Below are 17,958 nucleotides of genomic sequence, written 5' to 3' on the forward strand. Positions count from 1 at the left end.
AACAGTCCATCCCAAGAAATGCCACACCTCCACCTCATCTGGGACGCATGTGTGGTCAACGTAGCCTTCAGAGGTGGAAGGATAAAGGACAGTCCCTGATAAACCTCGATGGACTGAATCCACCAAAGTAGGGGGTCTTTGCAGGCTTGTGAAATTTTTATAAGATGTTTCAAAGGGTGCAGAAGAATACACCATTGTACTGCCAAGGTCCACTGAAGAAATGTCATGTGAAGGTGAGCTGCAGGTAACAGGGTGATTGCTGCAACTATCGAACCTAAGGCTTGAAGAACCAACCTTGCTGGAGGAGAAGAATGCTGTAGAACTTGTCTGACATGCAGTCTTAGGGTATGAACTCTGGTTTGGGGTAATAATGCAAAATGACTGACCGTGTTCAGGTGAGCTCCTATAAACTCCAAGACTTGAACTAGTTGAAGATGGGACTTGGAAAGACTGACTGTGATCCCTAGGAATGGACACAGCTGGATTAAGTAATCCCTGGTCTTTTCCAGGAGATGCTTTATTGGTGTGGAAAGCAGCCAGTCATCTAAATAAGGAAATACTCTGAATCCGTGCAGCCTGAGATGAGCTTCCACCACTGTCATGCATTTGGTGAACACCCTGGGGGCTGTGCTGAGACCAAAGGGCAGGGCACTGAACTGCTAGTTTCTAGGTTCATACTAGGCTATCTGCCCTAGGGCATTTATAAGCCTAGCCAGAGTGTGTTTGGCTTTCGCCACCCATTTTAAATTAATTTTGCTATGCCCTTTTTCGAGGTTAGTATACTGTGCCTCTGTCTAACAGTGACACAGAAGTGATACCCAGGGTAAACCTACAATCTTCCATCCACTCATCAAGATTCCTCTTGAAGAGAGTCAATGAGGGACTCTGCCTAACCTGGACTGGGATTTTATTCCAGAGTGAAGGGAGCCTCTGGGTTATGAATCTGTCCCTCCAGCATGTCCTATTTATTTCAGTGCTGAGGTTCAAGTCTCTCGAGCACGTAGCTCGATGGGATTTGGATTTTCTGAGGTGCAGCATGTCCATTCATTCCGGGTTGGACATGGCTTTATACGTTAGGGACAGATCGCCACTGAGTAGAGCTGGAGTTTCTTTAACCGGGCAGCATATGGCATCTGTTTGAGCCCTTTGATCCTCTTGGTGAGGTACTTTTGGGGTCTTTCCAGTTGCTGCAGGTGTCTGGTAAGGTGCATCCCAAAAGGGGCATTGTACTCAATTATGGGCCTGATGAGGGATGAGTAAAGAGGCACGATGACCTCCCCTGATCTACATGTGAATCCCTTCATGATTAGGTGGGCTATATAAAATGTTTTTCTAACCACTTTGGCCACGTGGTTGTCAAATGAGAGATTGCTATCAACTTGGGTCCCCAGGTCCCTAATTACTTCTTCTGTACTTAATGGATTACCACCTATGTGGTAATTTGTGGGCACTTTGTTTTTGCCAAAGGGAGTGACTATACACTTTTGGTGTTTAGCTTGAGGCCATGGCTCTGGCACCAGTTGTCTGTTTCTATGAGGCCCTTTTGGAGGATGCTTGTGTCGGCTGGAGAGTCGATTATGGTGCCCAGTTTGCAGTCATCTGCGAACTTGGTCAGCCACAGTCCTTCCGTGTTGGCCTGTACCTCCGAGAAATATATACCGAACAAGAGAGGTCCCAGGACTGAGCCTTGTGGGACGCCACTTGTAACTGGTTTGGAGTCTGACATGGCTCCAGCAATTCTAACCATGTGGGTTCTGTCCTTGAGCCAGTTTGCAACCCATCTAGTGACATAGGAGTTTATATTTAAGCTGCTGAGCTTATCTATAATGCCCGAGTGGGGTATTGTATTGAAGGCTTTTGCGAGTTCCAGGTAGGCTGTGTGGACCACCTTCCCCTCGTCAATGGCCTTGGTGACTGTTTCAAAGAAATCGACCAGGTTTAAGAGCCAGGATCTGCCCTTAACAAAGCCGAACTGGGTAGGATCCAGTGTCTGTAGGTCCCCAATATCTTTATTTATGAGGTCCATGATGATCCTTTCCATAGCTTTGCAGACCAAGCTAGTCAGGCTTATGGGGCGATAGTTTCCAAGATCCGTTGAGGCACCACCTTTGTGGAGAGGGACCACTGTTGCTGTACGCCACTCTTTGGGTACATATCCTGTAGTAAGGCTGAGATTGAACAGTAGTTTTATGTTTGGGTTTAGCTCTTCTTGGAGTTCATGTAGGATGCAGCCCGGGACACCGTCTGGTCCCATTAATGCTGTGTTTTTTGCTTTGGAGAGGGCGGCTCTTACCTGAGCATCTAAGATGTCAGGGGGGCAGCACTCTGCTGGGATAGATATTTGCCCTTTTGGTGAGGAGAAGTTTGCTGAACCTGTCAGCTAGGATGTTGGCAATGTCTGTGGGTTTGGTGTATTTTTTGTCATTTTGGACTAATTCTGAGCATATCTGGGAATTCCCACCCAGGTTCCTAACATAACTAAAGAAAGCCTTGTGATTATCCTTAGTGTCCTGTGCAATTTTTCTCTCGAAGCTGGCCTTAGACAATTTTATGAGTGCCCGTAGTTTTTTGCTAATACTGATCAGAGATGCCTTCCCTTTTTGGGATTTTGCTCTATCATGTAGTAGCTTCCTCCTTCCATTGTATAGTTTGTTTATGGTTGGGGTCCACCAGACAGGACGTCTGCCTTTGGAGGATTGGGTCTTGGTTTTATTTGGGATTGCATGATCCACACATTCCTGAAGGTGTTCATAGAATGCGTTTATAAAGGATTCTGCGGTCTGGGCCGTATTTTCCACAGGCCCAGGGGCTTTGAAGGATTCCACCTCGGTTCTGAGGAGTGTGAAATTTGCTTTAGAGAAGTTTTTCGCTGTGGTTTTCTGGGCAGGGGGGTGGGGTCGGGATGTGAATATCCAGTGAGATTAGTTTTATGGTCTGATCTTACCAGTGAGGGATACTTCTGGTCTGGAGCATAGAGTCCCCATGTTGATGATGATCAGGTCCAGTATGTTTTCCCCTCTTGTGGGAGTGGTAACAAGTTGTTCCATTGCATTTGAGTTTATAAATTCTAGGAACCTTTGGGCTAGGGTGTTGGAGCTAGAGTAATGCTCCCAGTCTATGTTTGGGTAGCTGAAGTCGCCCAATATAATGGTGTTTGGAGAGACCTTCATATTTTCCAGTGTTCTCAGGAAAGCCGAGTGGGGTTCCTGGGTTTGGGAGGGTGGTTTGTAGCAGGCTATAAACTGGGAGGCAGTTTTACCCACTGTTAGTTGCACATGGATAGTCTCTGATGCTTTGTGCTGTGCCACCAACCTGGAGGTGTGGGTATCTGACGAATATTGATACTCCCCCTCCTTTTGTGGTTCGGTCCAAGTTTTGGGGCCGAAAAGCATGGTATGAGGTATAACCTGGTAGTGCTGGTTGCTCTCGGGAGCCTTGAACCAGGTTTCTGTTACTGCACAGATATCGAAGTTCTCCATGCTAAGGAGAGTTTCGAGTGCGTGCATCTTGAGGTTTAGACTTCTGGCGTTGAGTAGCATTACTCTTAGTTTCTTATCCCTTGTGATACCTATGGAGGTGGGTTTGTCTTTTGAGCCTTGCCTAAAAAAGGCACTATGGGGGTAGCAAGAGCCTTTGCCAATATCCAAAAGCCCAGGGGTGACAGGTGCAAGCCGTCCCTAGCGAAGCATCGTGGCTTGTCGAGCATGTCATCCCAGGCTGACATGCATTGTTTCCCCTTTGAATGACACCAATACTTAAGCCAATTGTTGAAATTGATCATCTTGTCTTCATATTGTGGCATCATTCTTGGTGAGCGTAAGATGCTACTCAAGGTCAGGGTCATACCGGCCTGGGCTACATGCTCAGAGAGCTCCTCTATGTCTCTTTTCATGTAGTCCAGGGAGGTACATCTCAGGTCATTCACACCAGCATGGACAATGACTGAGTCATATTTGTACTTGCCTTGGAGTGACCTGAGTGCTTGTGTTATGTGGCGTATCCTAGCGCCCGACAGGCAGCTCACCGTGACCTTCTCCTTGTTCAGCCTGGTGAGCGGGACGTCAGTGTGCCTGACAACAGAGTCACCTATTACAAGTGTATCAGGTGTGTTGTTTAGCCTTAAGGGCTGTGACTGTTCGGCACACTGGCTTTGTGAGCTATGTGTTGCACTTGTTTTGTTTTGGGGTAGCGGTTGCTTGGGTGTCTGCTTTGGAGGTCTCTGCTGCTTAGGCAGATTTTTATTTAGAGCCTCCGAGTATGTTTTTGTGTGTTTATGTGTTTGGTTTGCTGTTGTGGTAGGTCTATGTGAGACTGGAATTGTAGTGAGTGTGGTTTCCTTCTCCTCCTGACTGGTTACACCAGTACTGAGTTGAGAGAGCTTAGCCTCCAGTTTGGCTATATGGTTGCATATCTCATATGTGTTGGAATTTGTTGGGAGGAGGAGAGGGTTGTCTGTGTACATGAGGCAGTTGTAACATTGCCTCAAGATTCCCAGATTCACCAGCTGGACCGGAGAGGAGATTGACAACTGACCTTCGGACATGCTAGAATAGTATTGGGAATTCCTTTATAATTGAAAAAAAGGGCCAATGGGGAACAAAGTACTCAAGAGGAGTTTGTGAGGGTGTAGTGCTTTTAATTTTTTAGTGCTGACTTAGTGAGCAAGTGCCAGGTAACTTAAATGCAATGTGTTACAGGTAACAAATGCAAAAACGACAAACAGTAACTTTCTTTCAAGTGAAACAAGGAAATAAGTACAGTAAGCAATGCAGATATCACTAGGGATCCACAGAAGCGCTGAAAAGCCGCGTTTTAGGTGGAATTAGCGTTTCAGGGAAATAAACAAACAAGCATACAAACAAAGCTAGATTCAGCAGGCCTGGATCTAGTCTATGCTACAGCAAACAAGGTGTACCAATTTCAGTAAAAAACAGTTCAAATATGCAGGCACTATAAGCCTTTAACCAGAAATTTCCAGCGATTGGCGATTAGTGATTGGCTTCCAGCTGAAAGTGCTAATAATCTTCAAGATCACCTGTTTATTTTGATGTGATAGCATGCATCTTAAAGATCTACACAGCACACCCAGTCATCCTTCTATAGAAGAGGCAGAATGGACAGAACCATGACCATCCGGAACTTGGAGTTTTTCACAAATTGATTTAGATGACTGGGATCCAGAACAGATCGCATTGCCCTCTGTATTTTTGGCACTAAAAAGGAACCTTGAGTAAATTCTGAATCCTGATTGGTCTAGTCGGACCTTTTGGATGACTCTTTTTTTCAACAGCTTTTGAATTTCTAGTACTGCCAACTCCCTCTGATTGGGTGGAACATCCCTCTGATTGGGTGGAACACTGGGGAGATTCTCTTTTGTGAAGGAATTTGTGAAAAGAAAATGAAATATCCTCTGGATATAATCCTTTGCACCCAAGAATCTTTTGTGATGGCTGTTCAGGTGTTGCCCCCAAATGCCTCCAGAAAAGAACAGTCTGGCAACCTTTCAGGAGTGCTGAAAAGGCCTGTCCAAGAAAGTGTTGGAGCCTTGGTTCTGCAGACCCCCTCTGCTGCAAGGATGGGGCCTTCCATTCTTATTTTCCCCTTTGCTTCTGGGAGAAAAATCCCCACATGAATCTTAGAAAAGGTCCTTGAGATTTTTGGAGCCACATTTTCTTACCACTGTGCCGATTCCTGGAAAAATGTCTGGGATAGAAAAACTGATTCCAGCAGCAGCTAAGGTCTTTCTATCTTGCTCACTGCAGGGAAAGTGCGTCTTTACCTGTGGGCCTAAATAGGGAAGATCCATCAAAGGGAGCACTGATAAATGAGGATTTAAAGAGCTCCAAAAATCACAAAATCTCATCCAGTCATATCTCCTAAGGGCTATGCCTGTAACAGCAGCCCCATGAGGAACCTTCAGGTGTGTGAGAAATTAACCTTATGGATGCATTCGATATAGATTGTAGGGTGGTCAGTTGGGCGGAATATGTTTTCTCTTCCTCTGCTGATATGGACCCCGAGGTAGACTTAGAAAGTTCCTTTAGCAAGCCCCTCTGTAATCTAAGTAAAGTTTGCCAGGTAGTTAAGCGACCACAAGGAAAAGGTTGCTGAAGTGTAAATGTACTTTCCATATCTGTCCAATGCCCTAGACTCTGTTAGTAGGATGGACAGTGGAATGCTATTTAGCTTGTTCCTTTTTGGTGGCTGCCACAACAGCTACAGCATCCACAGGGATTCCCTTATTCCAAAACTGCCTGTCTTATGGGGCACCAAGAATCTTGTCTGGTCAACGAGGGATGGGCTCTATGGTGTCCAGTCCCTTCCAAGCCCAGTGGGAGACCAGGTCTATTAGGTCATCCGCTGGGGGGATAAAGTACAGTTGTGTACACTTACCATAAATGTAGATGTTTGAGTGTTTTCACTGTTGCAGTCATTACAGTTGGGTTATCTGCCTGCAGGTAGCTCTCAGCCGGCCTGAATATCAAAGTCTTGGATTCCTGCGTCAGATGCTGTCTCTTCCTCCATGATGCCAGGGGTATAAAACATGCAGCCGACGCCATTACATCAGTTTTTCTTGCCCCAAAAGTCAGGTGCCCCCATAATGGAAAGCAATTATATGTTAGATTACACCTCAACAAAAAGCAAATACACTAGAAAGCTGAAATACACTAAACAAGAAGAAAGGTGTAGCCAAGCAAAGTCAGGGGGCTGGAGGGAGGGTAATCAGGATTGCAACAGTGAATACACTCGAACATCTACATTTATGGTAAGTGTACACAACTGTACTATGTTCTTCATGTTTCACTGTTGCAGTCATTACATTTGGGTTGATTCTCAAAGCTAAGGAAGGGAGGAGGAAGTTAGAGAGCATTAGGACCAGCTATTAAGCCCTGCAAAACTGCAGTGGCAAAACCAGCTCTGGATTTAGAAAAAAATAGGCATGTGGTAATGCTTGGTGAAGGTATGTACAGAGCTCCAGGTAGCAGCTTCTAGGATGTCCCTAGTAGGGACACCTCTGAGAAAGGCTGTAGAGGTAGATGCAGCCCTGGTGGAATGTGATGTTATCCCCTTGTGGGGTAGGTTTTCCATGGTGCTTATATCAGAAATTAATGCAATGGCCTATCAACTTAGAAATGGTTTGCTTTGAAATGGCCTTCCCCTCTGTCCCTGCAGCAAAACCAACTAGCAGCTGTTCAGATTTTCTGAGAGGCTTAGTCCTGTCCAAATAAAATCTAGGTTGTCTGTGCAAGTCCAAATAGTACAGTATTCGTTTTCCTTTGTTTTGTGGATTTGGGGAAAAAGTAAGCAAATGAATGGACTGATTAAGGGCCACACTAGACACCACCTTGGGCATAAAGGAAGGATTGGTCCTTAGGGACACCCTGTCTGCATGGAAGATGATGAAGGGCTCCACTGCCATGAGGGCCTGTAATTCAGCCACTCTTCTTGCTGAAGTGATGGCTAGAAGGAAGGCTGTTTTCCAAGAAAGGAATTTCAACTCTGCAGTTGCAGCAGGCTCAAAAGGAGGTTGAGTGAGTTTTTCCAATACAAAGTTAAAGTCCCAGGTTGGAGTGGGGGCTCTCCTGGGAGGTCTTACATTTTTGGCGCCTCTGAGGAATTGCTTTAGCAGGGGGTGAGAGAAGAGGGGTGGTTCAGTATTATAATGTGCTGAAATGGCAGAGGCATGAATTTTAATTGATGAGAAGGAAAGGCCCTTATGGAGCATCTCTGTTAAGTACTGAAGAATATGCGGTAAGCTGGGCACAGTTGTGCCCATCCCCTGAGGTTGGCTCCAGGAACAGTATCTTTTCCACTTTTCAGCATAGGATTTTCTAGTACTAGGCCTCCTTGCCTCCAGAATGATGTCTAGCACCTGCTTACTGAGGGATACTATTGGAGAGCTCAAGGAATTAGCCAGGCTGCAAGGTTCAGGGTTTGAAACTTGAGGGTGCAGAATCTGGCCCTCCTGCTGGGACAGCAGGGAAGGGGTTTGAGGCAGGTGCCATGGTTCCAGCAGTGACATACTGCTCAAGAGGGGGTACAAGTGCTGGTGTGGCCAGTCTGGTGCAATCAGTATTGTCCTTGGTTAGTCCTGTTTGATTTTACCAAAACTTTCGAGAGGAGAGGCAGAGGGGGAAAGGCATAAACTAAGAGGCTTTCCAAGGTGAAGAACAGGGCATCCTCTTTCCAAGCTTGACTGTGGGAAGTCCTTGTGCAGAATTTGTCCAATTGGTAGTTCTGAGGGGAGGGCAAGCAGGTCTATCTCTGGATTCCCCCCATTTGTTTCTCAAAAGGTTGAATATCTTTGGTTCCATTTTCCACTCGTGTGGGTCCATGAGATTTCTGCTTAGGTTGTCTGCCAGTGAATTTAGCTTGCCTGGCAGGAATTGAGCTTGTAGGTGAACTTGGTAGCTCAAGGCTGTGTTCCACAGAGCCATGGCTAGTCTGCAGAGAGGGTACGAGTGGGTTCCCCCCTGCTTGCTTATGTACCACATAACAGTGGTGTTGTCTGTCTTTACCAATAATTGTCCTGGAAGAATGTGGTCCTTGAAGGCTGTCAAGGGTTTTTGTACAGCTAACATTTCTTTTTGATTGATACGCAGGTGCATTTGACTCGGGGTCCATTTGCCCTGAATGCACTGCCCTGCCAAGTGAGCCCCCCCATTCACAGTCTGATGTGTCTGTTGTTAGGGTTTGGGCTGCAGGGGGTAGAGTGAATGGGAGCCCCTTGTTGTGGTAGCAGGCCTCTGCCCACCAAAGGAACTCTGTCTTTATACAAGGAATGATAGGAATCATTGATTCCAGGTCCTGAGAATGTTGACACCATAGGCTTTTTAGATACCAATGTAGTTTCCTCATATGCAGTCTTGCATATGGAATTAACAGAATGCAAGAGGCCATGAACCTCAGGGCTTGCAGGATTTTCCTTGCAAATAGCAGGGTTTTTGTGGCCAGTAGTTTGAAGTAGGCTGTGAAATAAACTTGTTTCTCTGGCGTGAGGTAAGCCATCTGGGAAGTTGTGTTCAAGCTTGTGCCCAGGAATAAAATTTGTTGTCAGGGTACTAGATGAGATTTCTTTTTGTTTATGGTGTACCCCAGTGAGGTTAGAATTTTCTTTACAAATACCAGATGTTTTAGTTGCATGCCCTGGTTTTCTGCCTGAATTAGACAATCGTCCAGGTATGGATATATGTGAATATTTCTTTGCCTGCAAAATGCAATGACTGGAGCTAGACACTTACAAAGGGCAGTGCAGAGAACTGATAGTGCATGGAGCCTCCTCTGAAAAGTAGGTATTTCCTGCAAGATTCCCTTATTGGAATGTGCAGATAAGCTTCCTTTAAGTCTAAGGTTGCCAACCAGGAATCTTTGCCTAGCATAGGAAGCAGCTGTTGAAGTGTTAGCATTTTGAATTCTGGGATTACGAAAAAGGTGTTTAGAATAAAGAGGTCCAGGATAGGACGACAGGAGCTGTCTTTTCTGGGTACCAGGAAAAGTCTTGAGTAAAAACCTTGTCCCCTTTCTTCTGCTGGGACAGATTGAATAGCCATGATACTTAGAAGAGAGAGAACCTGCTGTTGAGCCTCTACTCACTGATGGTCTGGCCAATGGTTTGGGGTTGGTAAGGTGTGGAAGTGGAATCTGTATCCTTGGAAAACTAGATTTAAAACCCATTTGTCCTGGGTAATGATTTCCCAGTTTTGTGCATGCAGGGTGATCTTTCCCCCTAAGGGAGCAGGCAGTTGAGCAGTGCTTGGAAGGGTTAAGTCATTGTGACATTTTTGCATAGGGGGAGTCTTACTACTTCCAGCTTTGGAAGTGGGAGCCCCCCACTGCTTAGGCCAGTTTGTACCTTGAGACTGTAGCCTAGGTGGGTCTGCTGTTCCTGCGTTTGGGCTGAGAAGGCCTGGAAGAGACTGGAAAGGACTAATTCTTAGAAGGCCAATGCCTACTAAATCTGGGAGGCTGTACTTGCAGGAAATATTTAACAGTTTGCATAAATTTAGCTTTTTCTTCCATCTTTTTAAAGACGACTTCTACTTTGTTGCCAAACAGGTGGTCTTGGTTTAAGGGAGTATCCAGTAATTTAGCTTTAACATGATCTGGCAAATTTTTATCCTTAAGCCAAGCATGCCTTCTAAGTACAGATCCAGTGACAGCAGCCCTGCAAGGTCCTTCTAAAGAATCAAAACCACATTGCAAAGTATGTTTACCAACTTGTTCAGCAGACTGCATTAAAACTTGTAATTCTTTATGTTCAGCACAGTCAGGAATCAACATAATTTTCTGTTTAAGTAGTCCCATAATATGTTGTTGATACTTTAACATAAGAAACTGGCAGTTTAAGGCCCTAATGGCCAAAGTAACAGAAGTGTATACCTTCTTACCCCTTCTGTCGAAGGCCCTGGGATCTCTATCAGAGGGGGAAGGGTTTTTAACAGTAGTAGCCTTAATGCCTTTTGGTCCTTGGGAAATGGTCTCTGGATCCGCAGTAGGATTTTTGAAGAGAAACTTGTGAGAGTCAGGTAATTCTGTAATACCTGTCAGGTTTTCTGGGAGCTGGAGATAGAGAGTTTGGGGCCTGGCTAGATTCCAGGAAGGCATCATCTACAATGTCCAGAACAAGAGGGATAGCTAAAGGCCTGTGTTGAGGGAGGAGTAAGAATTCCCTAAGCCTCTTTTTGGAGTCAGCGAAATCCTGGTTTTCCCAGCGGAAATGCTCCTTAAGAGAGTGCAAGGTTTCACCAAAAGAAAAATCTTCTGGAGGGGAAGCAGAGGGAATGGAATCCTCTGCATCAGAATCCTCATAGGTAGATAAGGGCAAATCCTGGTAATCAGAAGAAACAGAAATTTCAGAATCCTGTTAAGAAGAATCAGAAGGAAAATCAGTTCTAGGTCTCTCAGAGAGGGAAGGCTGACTTCCCCTAATTAAAGTAATAAGGTCTTCAGCCATTTTTATTATTTGTTTTTTTAGGCATATGGGCCTGACCATGCGGATTGGAGGCCGGTTTTCTAGGCATGGGTTGAGTTTTAGGCCTTGAAAAAGAAGATGGCGTCAGTTTGAAATGCAAATCTGTAGGCTTGAATACACCCTCAGAAGCCAGTGCCTTCACAGCGGCTCCGGACCCATCCGAGTTAGAGACATCCGCAGGTTCCATAGTCGAAGAAGCAGCTCGTGGCATACCGGACTCCGAAAGGGTCTCAGCAGAGGCCTGCGAATCTGAAGTAGCGGATATCAGGGGATGTGAAAGGGCCTCACTGAGTACCGGCGAACTGACGACCAGCTTAACAGAAGCATCATCGGCAGTTTTGGACCTATGCGGTCTGTCTCAGTCTTTATCTTTATGTTTTTTCAGAATATAGGTAGTCAGATGGCTTACCGAAGCTATTTCTGGATAGTTAAACTGAGTACCAAAATAATTTGCTGCAAAAATAGCCTGACAATGAATAGTTTGGGGGTTGAATAAGGCACAAAACTGACAGCAAGGAACGTTGTGGTCTGGGCCTAAGCAAGGAATGCAGTACGAATATAAATCTTTATGAGGTATTTGCTTTCCACAGGTAATACAATTGTTAACTTTTGAGAAAAAGTAAATGTAAAGAGCACTTAACCACGGCTAAATAAAACAATGATTTAATAAAATAAATAAATACAAAGGTGAGCGCTTTCGCAGCCAAGCTGCTTCCTCAGACAGTGGTTAAGTGTTCTTTACATTTACTTTTTCTCATATTTTCCTTTGTCGTGAGAGCACCTGTTTATTCACACAGTCTACTTAGTTTTGTTGATTATAATTGTTAACTTTTACTGACATTGGTTAAGAGCAAGAAAAAGTTTCCCCAACGGGATGCTTAGCTTTTTTGAAGGCTTCGGTTCTGAAACTCGAAAAAAAAAATTTCAGGAGTCGGCTGACTGGCACTTGTGAACTGCTTCTGCTTCGGACACCGTGCGGCAAGAAAGACTGATGTAATGGCGTCGGCTTCATGTTTTATACCCCTGATGACCTGACGTCATGGAAGAAGAGACAGCATCCGATGCAGGAAATCAAAACTTTGATATTCAGGCTGGTTGAGGGCTACCTGCAGGCAGATAACCCAAATGTAATGACTGCAACAGTGAAACACGAAGAACATCCCAAGATGTAAGACGGGACAGACCCAAAGGCTTCTAGGAACACCAGCTCCTCTTGGGAAGGGCGTTGGGAGGATCAACCACCTTTTTTAGTGCAGAATCTCTTAAAAGTCTCAGGAGGAGACATCCTCTGGTGGTGACCCTTCCCCTTCATCAAAATCGATGTCTTCGGGGAAACATTCCTGAAAGGAATAAGTGCCTCCTCTTCTCTTACATAATTTCTTCCAAGGAACCTCTTCAGTGGGATGCTATGGAGAGGTATCAGAAGAAACAGGAAGTTCCTGAGAGGGAAATGCCTGGAAGCTCTTACGGGCTTGGCTGTCTCTGTGGAGTAGAGTGATGAGGTTTAGAGGTCAAATGCAATGGAAGAAGGGGGATAGGATCCGAGGATGTGAGAGTCGAAGAGGCACTTGGATGGGAAAAAGTCCTCTCCACTACCTTGAAGGTAAAGGGACCAGGAGAAGTAGAAACCAACCTAACAGGAGCTGAAGCTCTTGGCTCAGCTGATTCTCCCAGATCTCCTATCCAAGAAGGACATCAGAGGCGAGCTGTCCAGCATCTAGACTCCAAGGGTAACGAAGGCTCTGAGAACTTTGGAGTCAAAGTCATCCCCCCAGATCTGATGCTGGCATTTCGGTTCTGAGACTTCGAGACTCATCCTGCTCTGTAGGGATCAGCGCCGAATGAGTTAGGGAAACCGCCAGATCTGAAGAAAGTGGTGGTATCTTCAGATCCAACACTTTGACTCTCTGCACTCTTGGATATGATGGCTCCTAAGCTACAAGTCGGATTGGAGAAGGAGTCACAGTCGGGTATGAAGAAGGTTGAAGGCTCACAGATCCAATGGGAGATGGAGATGGTAAAACTCTCATATGGATCTGTGCTTTAAGGAACTTTCTCATCATCTTGACAACATCTGCCTCAGAAAGACTTCAGGAGAACCTGGTCAAGGAAGATATGGAGGGAGGACGAGACAACTTTCGAGGCATCTCCCGTAAAAAGGGAGAGCTTAGCCTAGGAGACACTGGCTCCGGACATAATTGGGGACTCCTGATCTGAGGTGATTTAAACAACAAGACTGTCGGATATGACACTTTTCTAACTACAGTAGGTGGCTCCCAGATTGGAGCAGATCTTGGAGACCGTACAGGAGAGAGTTTCCTATGCTCCCTGGGCTCTGTAGATTTGCTTTTTTGGACAAGGTTTGAGCCTCTGAAGTACTAGCTGTAGAAGAAGAAAAAGTAGGCAAAAGACCCTTAAGGACCAATGACTACATCTGTCACAGATGGCCCTAAAATTAAATCCAGCATTGATTTCACAAGGCACTTCTAAATGGGAAGGGCTTAAACAATAAATGCGCTCCCTGTGAGCACAAGAATTAGGTATCTTATGCCCACAGGAAATGCACTTTTTAAACCTGGTAGGCTTATCATCCATACCAATAATAAACAAAATACTAATACCTATATAAAAGTTTTATTTATTTATTTTTTTTATTTAAGGGAGAGAAAGAAAATTATACCAAGAATGGTAGCAAAAACTACCTTAGAAGTAAGGTAAGGAAAGGCCAATACCAACTATGGTAAAAGAAATACCTTTAAAAGATGGAATATAAAGTTAGAATGACTACCGAAAAGAGTAGAGAGAGGAAGGGTTCTAAAGAAGTCATATCATAATATCAAAAAGAGATAAATTCTATTTTTCTACTCACAAAACCTAATAAATGTAACCTAGAGTTCAAGAGAAAGCAATCATGATCGAATCGTTAGAGTGACAAAGTCGATCTGAGGTAATGTAGCAGTTAGGACCATTATGGGTAAAGGGAGGAGCTGGAAAGTCAGATTCAAGAATCTAAAAGAAACGTCTGAATTGGATCAGAGACCCATTCATTGAGGAACGAATGAAAATGACATAATCAGATCTCCTTTTAACCATTTTAGAACATGGAGTCAGGGTGTCACTTTAGCAGTGACAATCATCTACAGCCAAGGTTCACACTGGTGGGGGAGTAGGCTAGCCCTGCAACAGCTGTTCTTCTGTACCACACACTTGCAAGCTCACACCTAGGGCCAAATTCAGAGTGTCCATTCCTCCTACTGCATGTCTTTGAAATGTGGGAGGAAACTTGAGCACCCTGAGGGAACCTACACAAACACAAGGAGAACATGAAGATTCTGAATGAGAATCGAACTGGAGAACCACTTGCTGTGAGGCAATACGGTATTATCATACCAGCAGAAAGAATTGATCTTAACAAAACTGTGGCAAAAAGGCAAAGTATTAAATACTGAAGACACTAGAGAGTTTGCCGAAAATGACTGTTCACTGTATATCAGGCAGAAGAGAAGCAAATTTATCCCAGCAACCAGGGAATGTTAAGAGACAGGTGTGAGATTCAATTTGCTGTACCCAGTTGTCTTCAGAGTATATTTTTTTTCTGGAAGATCAAAGTTATTTTTTTTCCAGGGTGGCACAGTGGTGCAGTGGAAAGCATTGTTGCCTCACAGCAAGTGGATCCCTGGTTTAATTCTCTGCTGGACTGTCTTCTGTGCAGTGTGTGCATGTCCTCCCTGTGTTATCGTGGGTTTCCTCTGGGTGCTCTGGTTTCCTCCAACATTCCAAACACATGAAGAAGGTTGACTGGACACACTAAATTGACCATATGTTTCTGTATGCATGCAAGTGTGTTATATGATAGAACTACTGCAGCAGGGCTAACCACCTGGTGGTGTAAACATTGGCTCTAGATGACTGCCATTGTTGAAGTAATATCTTGACCCCATGTGCAAAAATTGGAAAAAGGAGTTGTGGATGGATGGATAAATGGATGGATCAGTCATTTTTTGATGTAGAACTGTCTCAGAATACTCCAGAACACTGAAATGTCCTTTCTTGGTTTTATCAGGTACAAAATAATATCTGCAAATAAAGCCAACTTGTCTCGATTACCATACCAACTATATCCTTATTTTCTTTGACAATAATTCTAAATGTAACACAAATAATGAAAGGGGTCGAGGCCACCCAGTCTCATTCCTCTGCTTAAAACAGAACTTATTAGAGAGGAACTCCCCCCACTTTAATTTTTACCTCCAATCCTTCATATTACCTCCAATCCTTCATATATCCTCCTAATCAACCTTATAAATTTTACCAGTGAATGCATATGCATCCTTTACCCTACTCATAAAATCCCAGCTTACTAAACTACATGCTTTATCTGCAACAAGACCTCTCATCACAGTTCTGTTAATGGTGTCAAATGTTTTCCAACCCTCCACAAAACCACACCTATCCATATCTATTGATGTTGGCATCACCTTTGCCATTCTTTTAGCCATTATATACATAAACACTAATTATGATTTAGAATTGAAATGGGCCTATATGAAGCCCGATATGATAGGTCGGTTTCAAGAAATTCTGTCAATTTGAGTGAAGGTATACTGAATGCATTTGATGCAAAAACAACAGCTGTTTTCAACAATAGCAAATACTTAACATTTGAATCTATGAAGCTTCACTAAGGATCAATCTTTTAGGGTAGTTGGAAAAATTAAGGTAGGGAGGGTCAGCTCCTTTCACATCTTTAATATGGAATGAAAAGATGGACAAATATACAGCTAACCATACTATAGCCAAGTAAGCCATCCAAGGGCTGGGGGATAATTATACGACGACTCCCTACTGAAATGCCAAAACACTCACGGTTTTGTCCTGAAATGAAAAAAAAGAGAGAGAGAGAGACTGTACAGGAGAACAAATTATACCAAACATCTTTCTTCTCCTTTAAACTTTTTTGTTGCAGGGGGCACACTCCTCTGCACCTCCCTCCAATTGGGAGGGGGTAAGCCTCCCACATACTACAAAACTCACATCAAGATTGCCATATGTTGGAGAAAAATGCAATATTCTCAGTAATGGCCATCTCAGACTTAGTATATGCATGTCTGATTTTCTGTCCTTTAGTCTCCATACTTCAGGACTTGGCACTGTGTGTCCCAACATTTCAAAGTATTACCCTTGTGATCCACTGTCCAGAGTGGATATGCATTTACACCTGAACGTGGCACCAGATATTCCTTTGGTTCCTCTACTGCCTCATATTGTCTCATCTCCAATGTCAACACCTAAACCAGTTTCAAAAATATGAACCAGAAGCATCTTTTCCCATAGCTGTCAGATACCTGTGAAGTACTTTTCTGGTACTGCTTGCAGATGTTTGTACTGATGTTTACCTTCCTGAATAGCATCTATCATATAGCTTATGTTGTTATCCAGTCTGTCATATTGCTTTCATTGCATTCACAATATGAGCTGATTACCCACCACAAGGGTTCACCTGCTCCCTTCCCTGTCAGTCCTCATACTATCTGCTCACCATCTCCATTAATCTTAATATACTGCACCACCACTTTAAAAGGAATTGTCAGCAAACAAGATAATTCAAACAGGACTATAAAACTTTCAAAACCACTATGACAGGCCTTCTTCTCTGCTTTCTATGTACAAGAATAATAATCATGCATGACAACACGATACTGGGAAGTAATTCCTAACTGCTGCCATTACTGTATACCCTAAAATCAAGCCTGCACCAAAAATCACAGTGCATTTGCTGCCACTACAATCACACTGTTAAATTCACTCTGTATTTTAAAAACAATGTCCCTGTAAGGGGCTATACAGAATCTTGCTCTCTGCTGTCCTGAAAATACAGTAATTCATATCTATGAATCTCACTACTGTCAGAACTACAGACAAAACACTGCATACAGGATTGTTTTTTTTTATCTACTTATTTTTGTTTATTTACAATTTGCTGACCAGGTTAGTTCCACTTAGCTAAAGGCCTCTTTTTAGGAAGACCTGAAGTGGCATTCATACTGACTGTGTGAAATTTGGCAAGGGCAGTTGGAAACTTCCCCTACTCTTTTCAATAAATGCAGTGGAATCTTTTGCATCCATTTGAGATAGCACTATCTCAAGCAAGTGAGGCCTTGCTTTAACATCTCATGCAAAGGACAGCATTGTGCACAACATTTATGAATAACTGCCGCATGACAATTTAGTCAACACTTTAGTAAAACCTTTAACTTTTTATTTTGTTTGCTTAGTCTATTTTTAACATGTTAATAATATCAAAACATTGCATTAACAAAGTAAACAGAACTTCATGAAAATGTGTGTGTAGTTTCCAGTAATATGAATTTACCAAAACTTTGTACAATACCTGCATAAGGTGTAAGATCCTGGGGACACTGTGTTGTTAGGGACACCACCACATGTGCACAGCCTCCCTGTGGAAAAAGACAATAGAAGGTTTACTGTAGTTTATTTATTATAAAGAATCTACTCAGAATTTGCAAAAAAGTGTTACGGTTTTTAAGAACAGCCACATTTTCTGCCTTCACTATTTCTTGGTAATCCACTCAAAATCTATCTGGAAGGGAAGTCAGACTACATGCGCACAGATCAATATAGCTCACAAGGTTTTGGAGATCTGCATTCCATGAGTTACTAAGCAAAGCAGTTATCCTGTAAAGCTATGTTTATGAGATTATTTCTTACAGCTGGTCATATTTACTGGAAATACAGTTAAATAAGGTTGTGATGATTGGGGAGAGATGCGCGAAGGCTGCCTGCCTAGTCAAATAGAATTTGATATATAATTCTGTCAGCTGTATAAATAAATGTAAAATACAGGCTTGTGTTTTTAAATGAAAGAAAAACACTGTAAAATGTGAACTTCAAGATTGCTACAACATCGCCCCCTTGCTGTAAAGAAAAACTAAGTCAAGCCTTTCAAATTTGTCTTTTGAAATTGA

At 43.5% G+C, this 17,958-nt stretch overlaps 1 protein-coding gene across 1 annotated transcript in view; it reads right to left on the minus strand.

Moving 5' to 3' along the window:
• ECPAS (Ecm29 proteasome adaptor and scaffold) overlaps window positions 1-17,958 on the minus strand; it is a 2,158,898-nt gene that overhangs the window by 523,676 nt on the left and 1,617,264 nt on the right. Inside the window, exon 38 of the mRNA XM_044061033.1 lies at window positions 17,364-17,430. Within this exon, the coding sequence (XP_043916968.1) occupies window positions 17,364-17,430 (67 nt within the window). The remainder of the gene's footprint in view (window positions 1-17,363; window positions 17,431-17,958) is intronic.

This window comes from Protopterus annectens, chromosome 2.part0 (genome assembly GCF_019279795.1).
Source record: "Protopterus annectens isolate FY-2018-M chromosome 2.part0, PAN1.0, whole genome shotgun sequence".
NCBI classification, from domain to species: Eukaryota; Metazoa; Chordata; order Ceratodontiformes; family Protopteridae; genus Protopterus; species Protopterus annectens.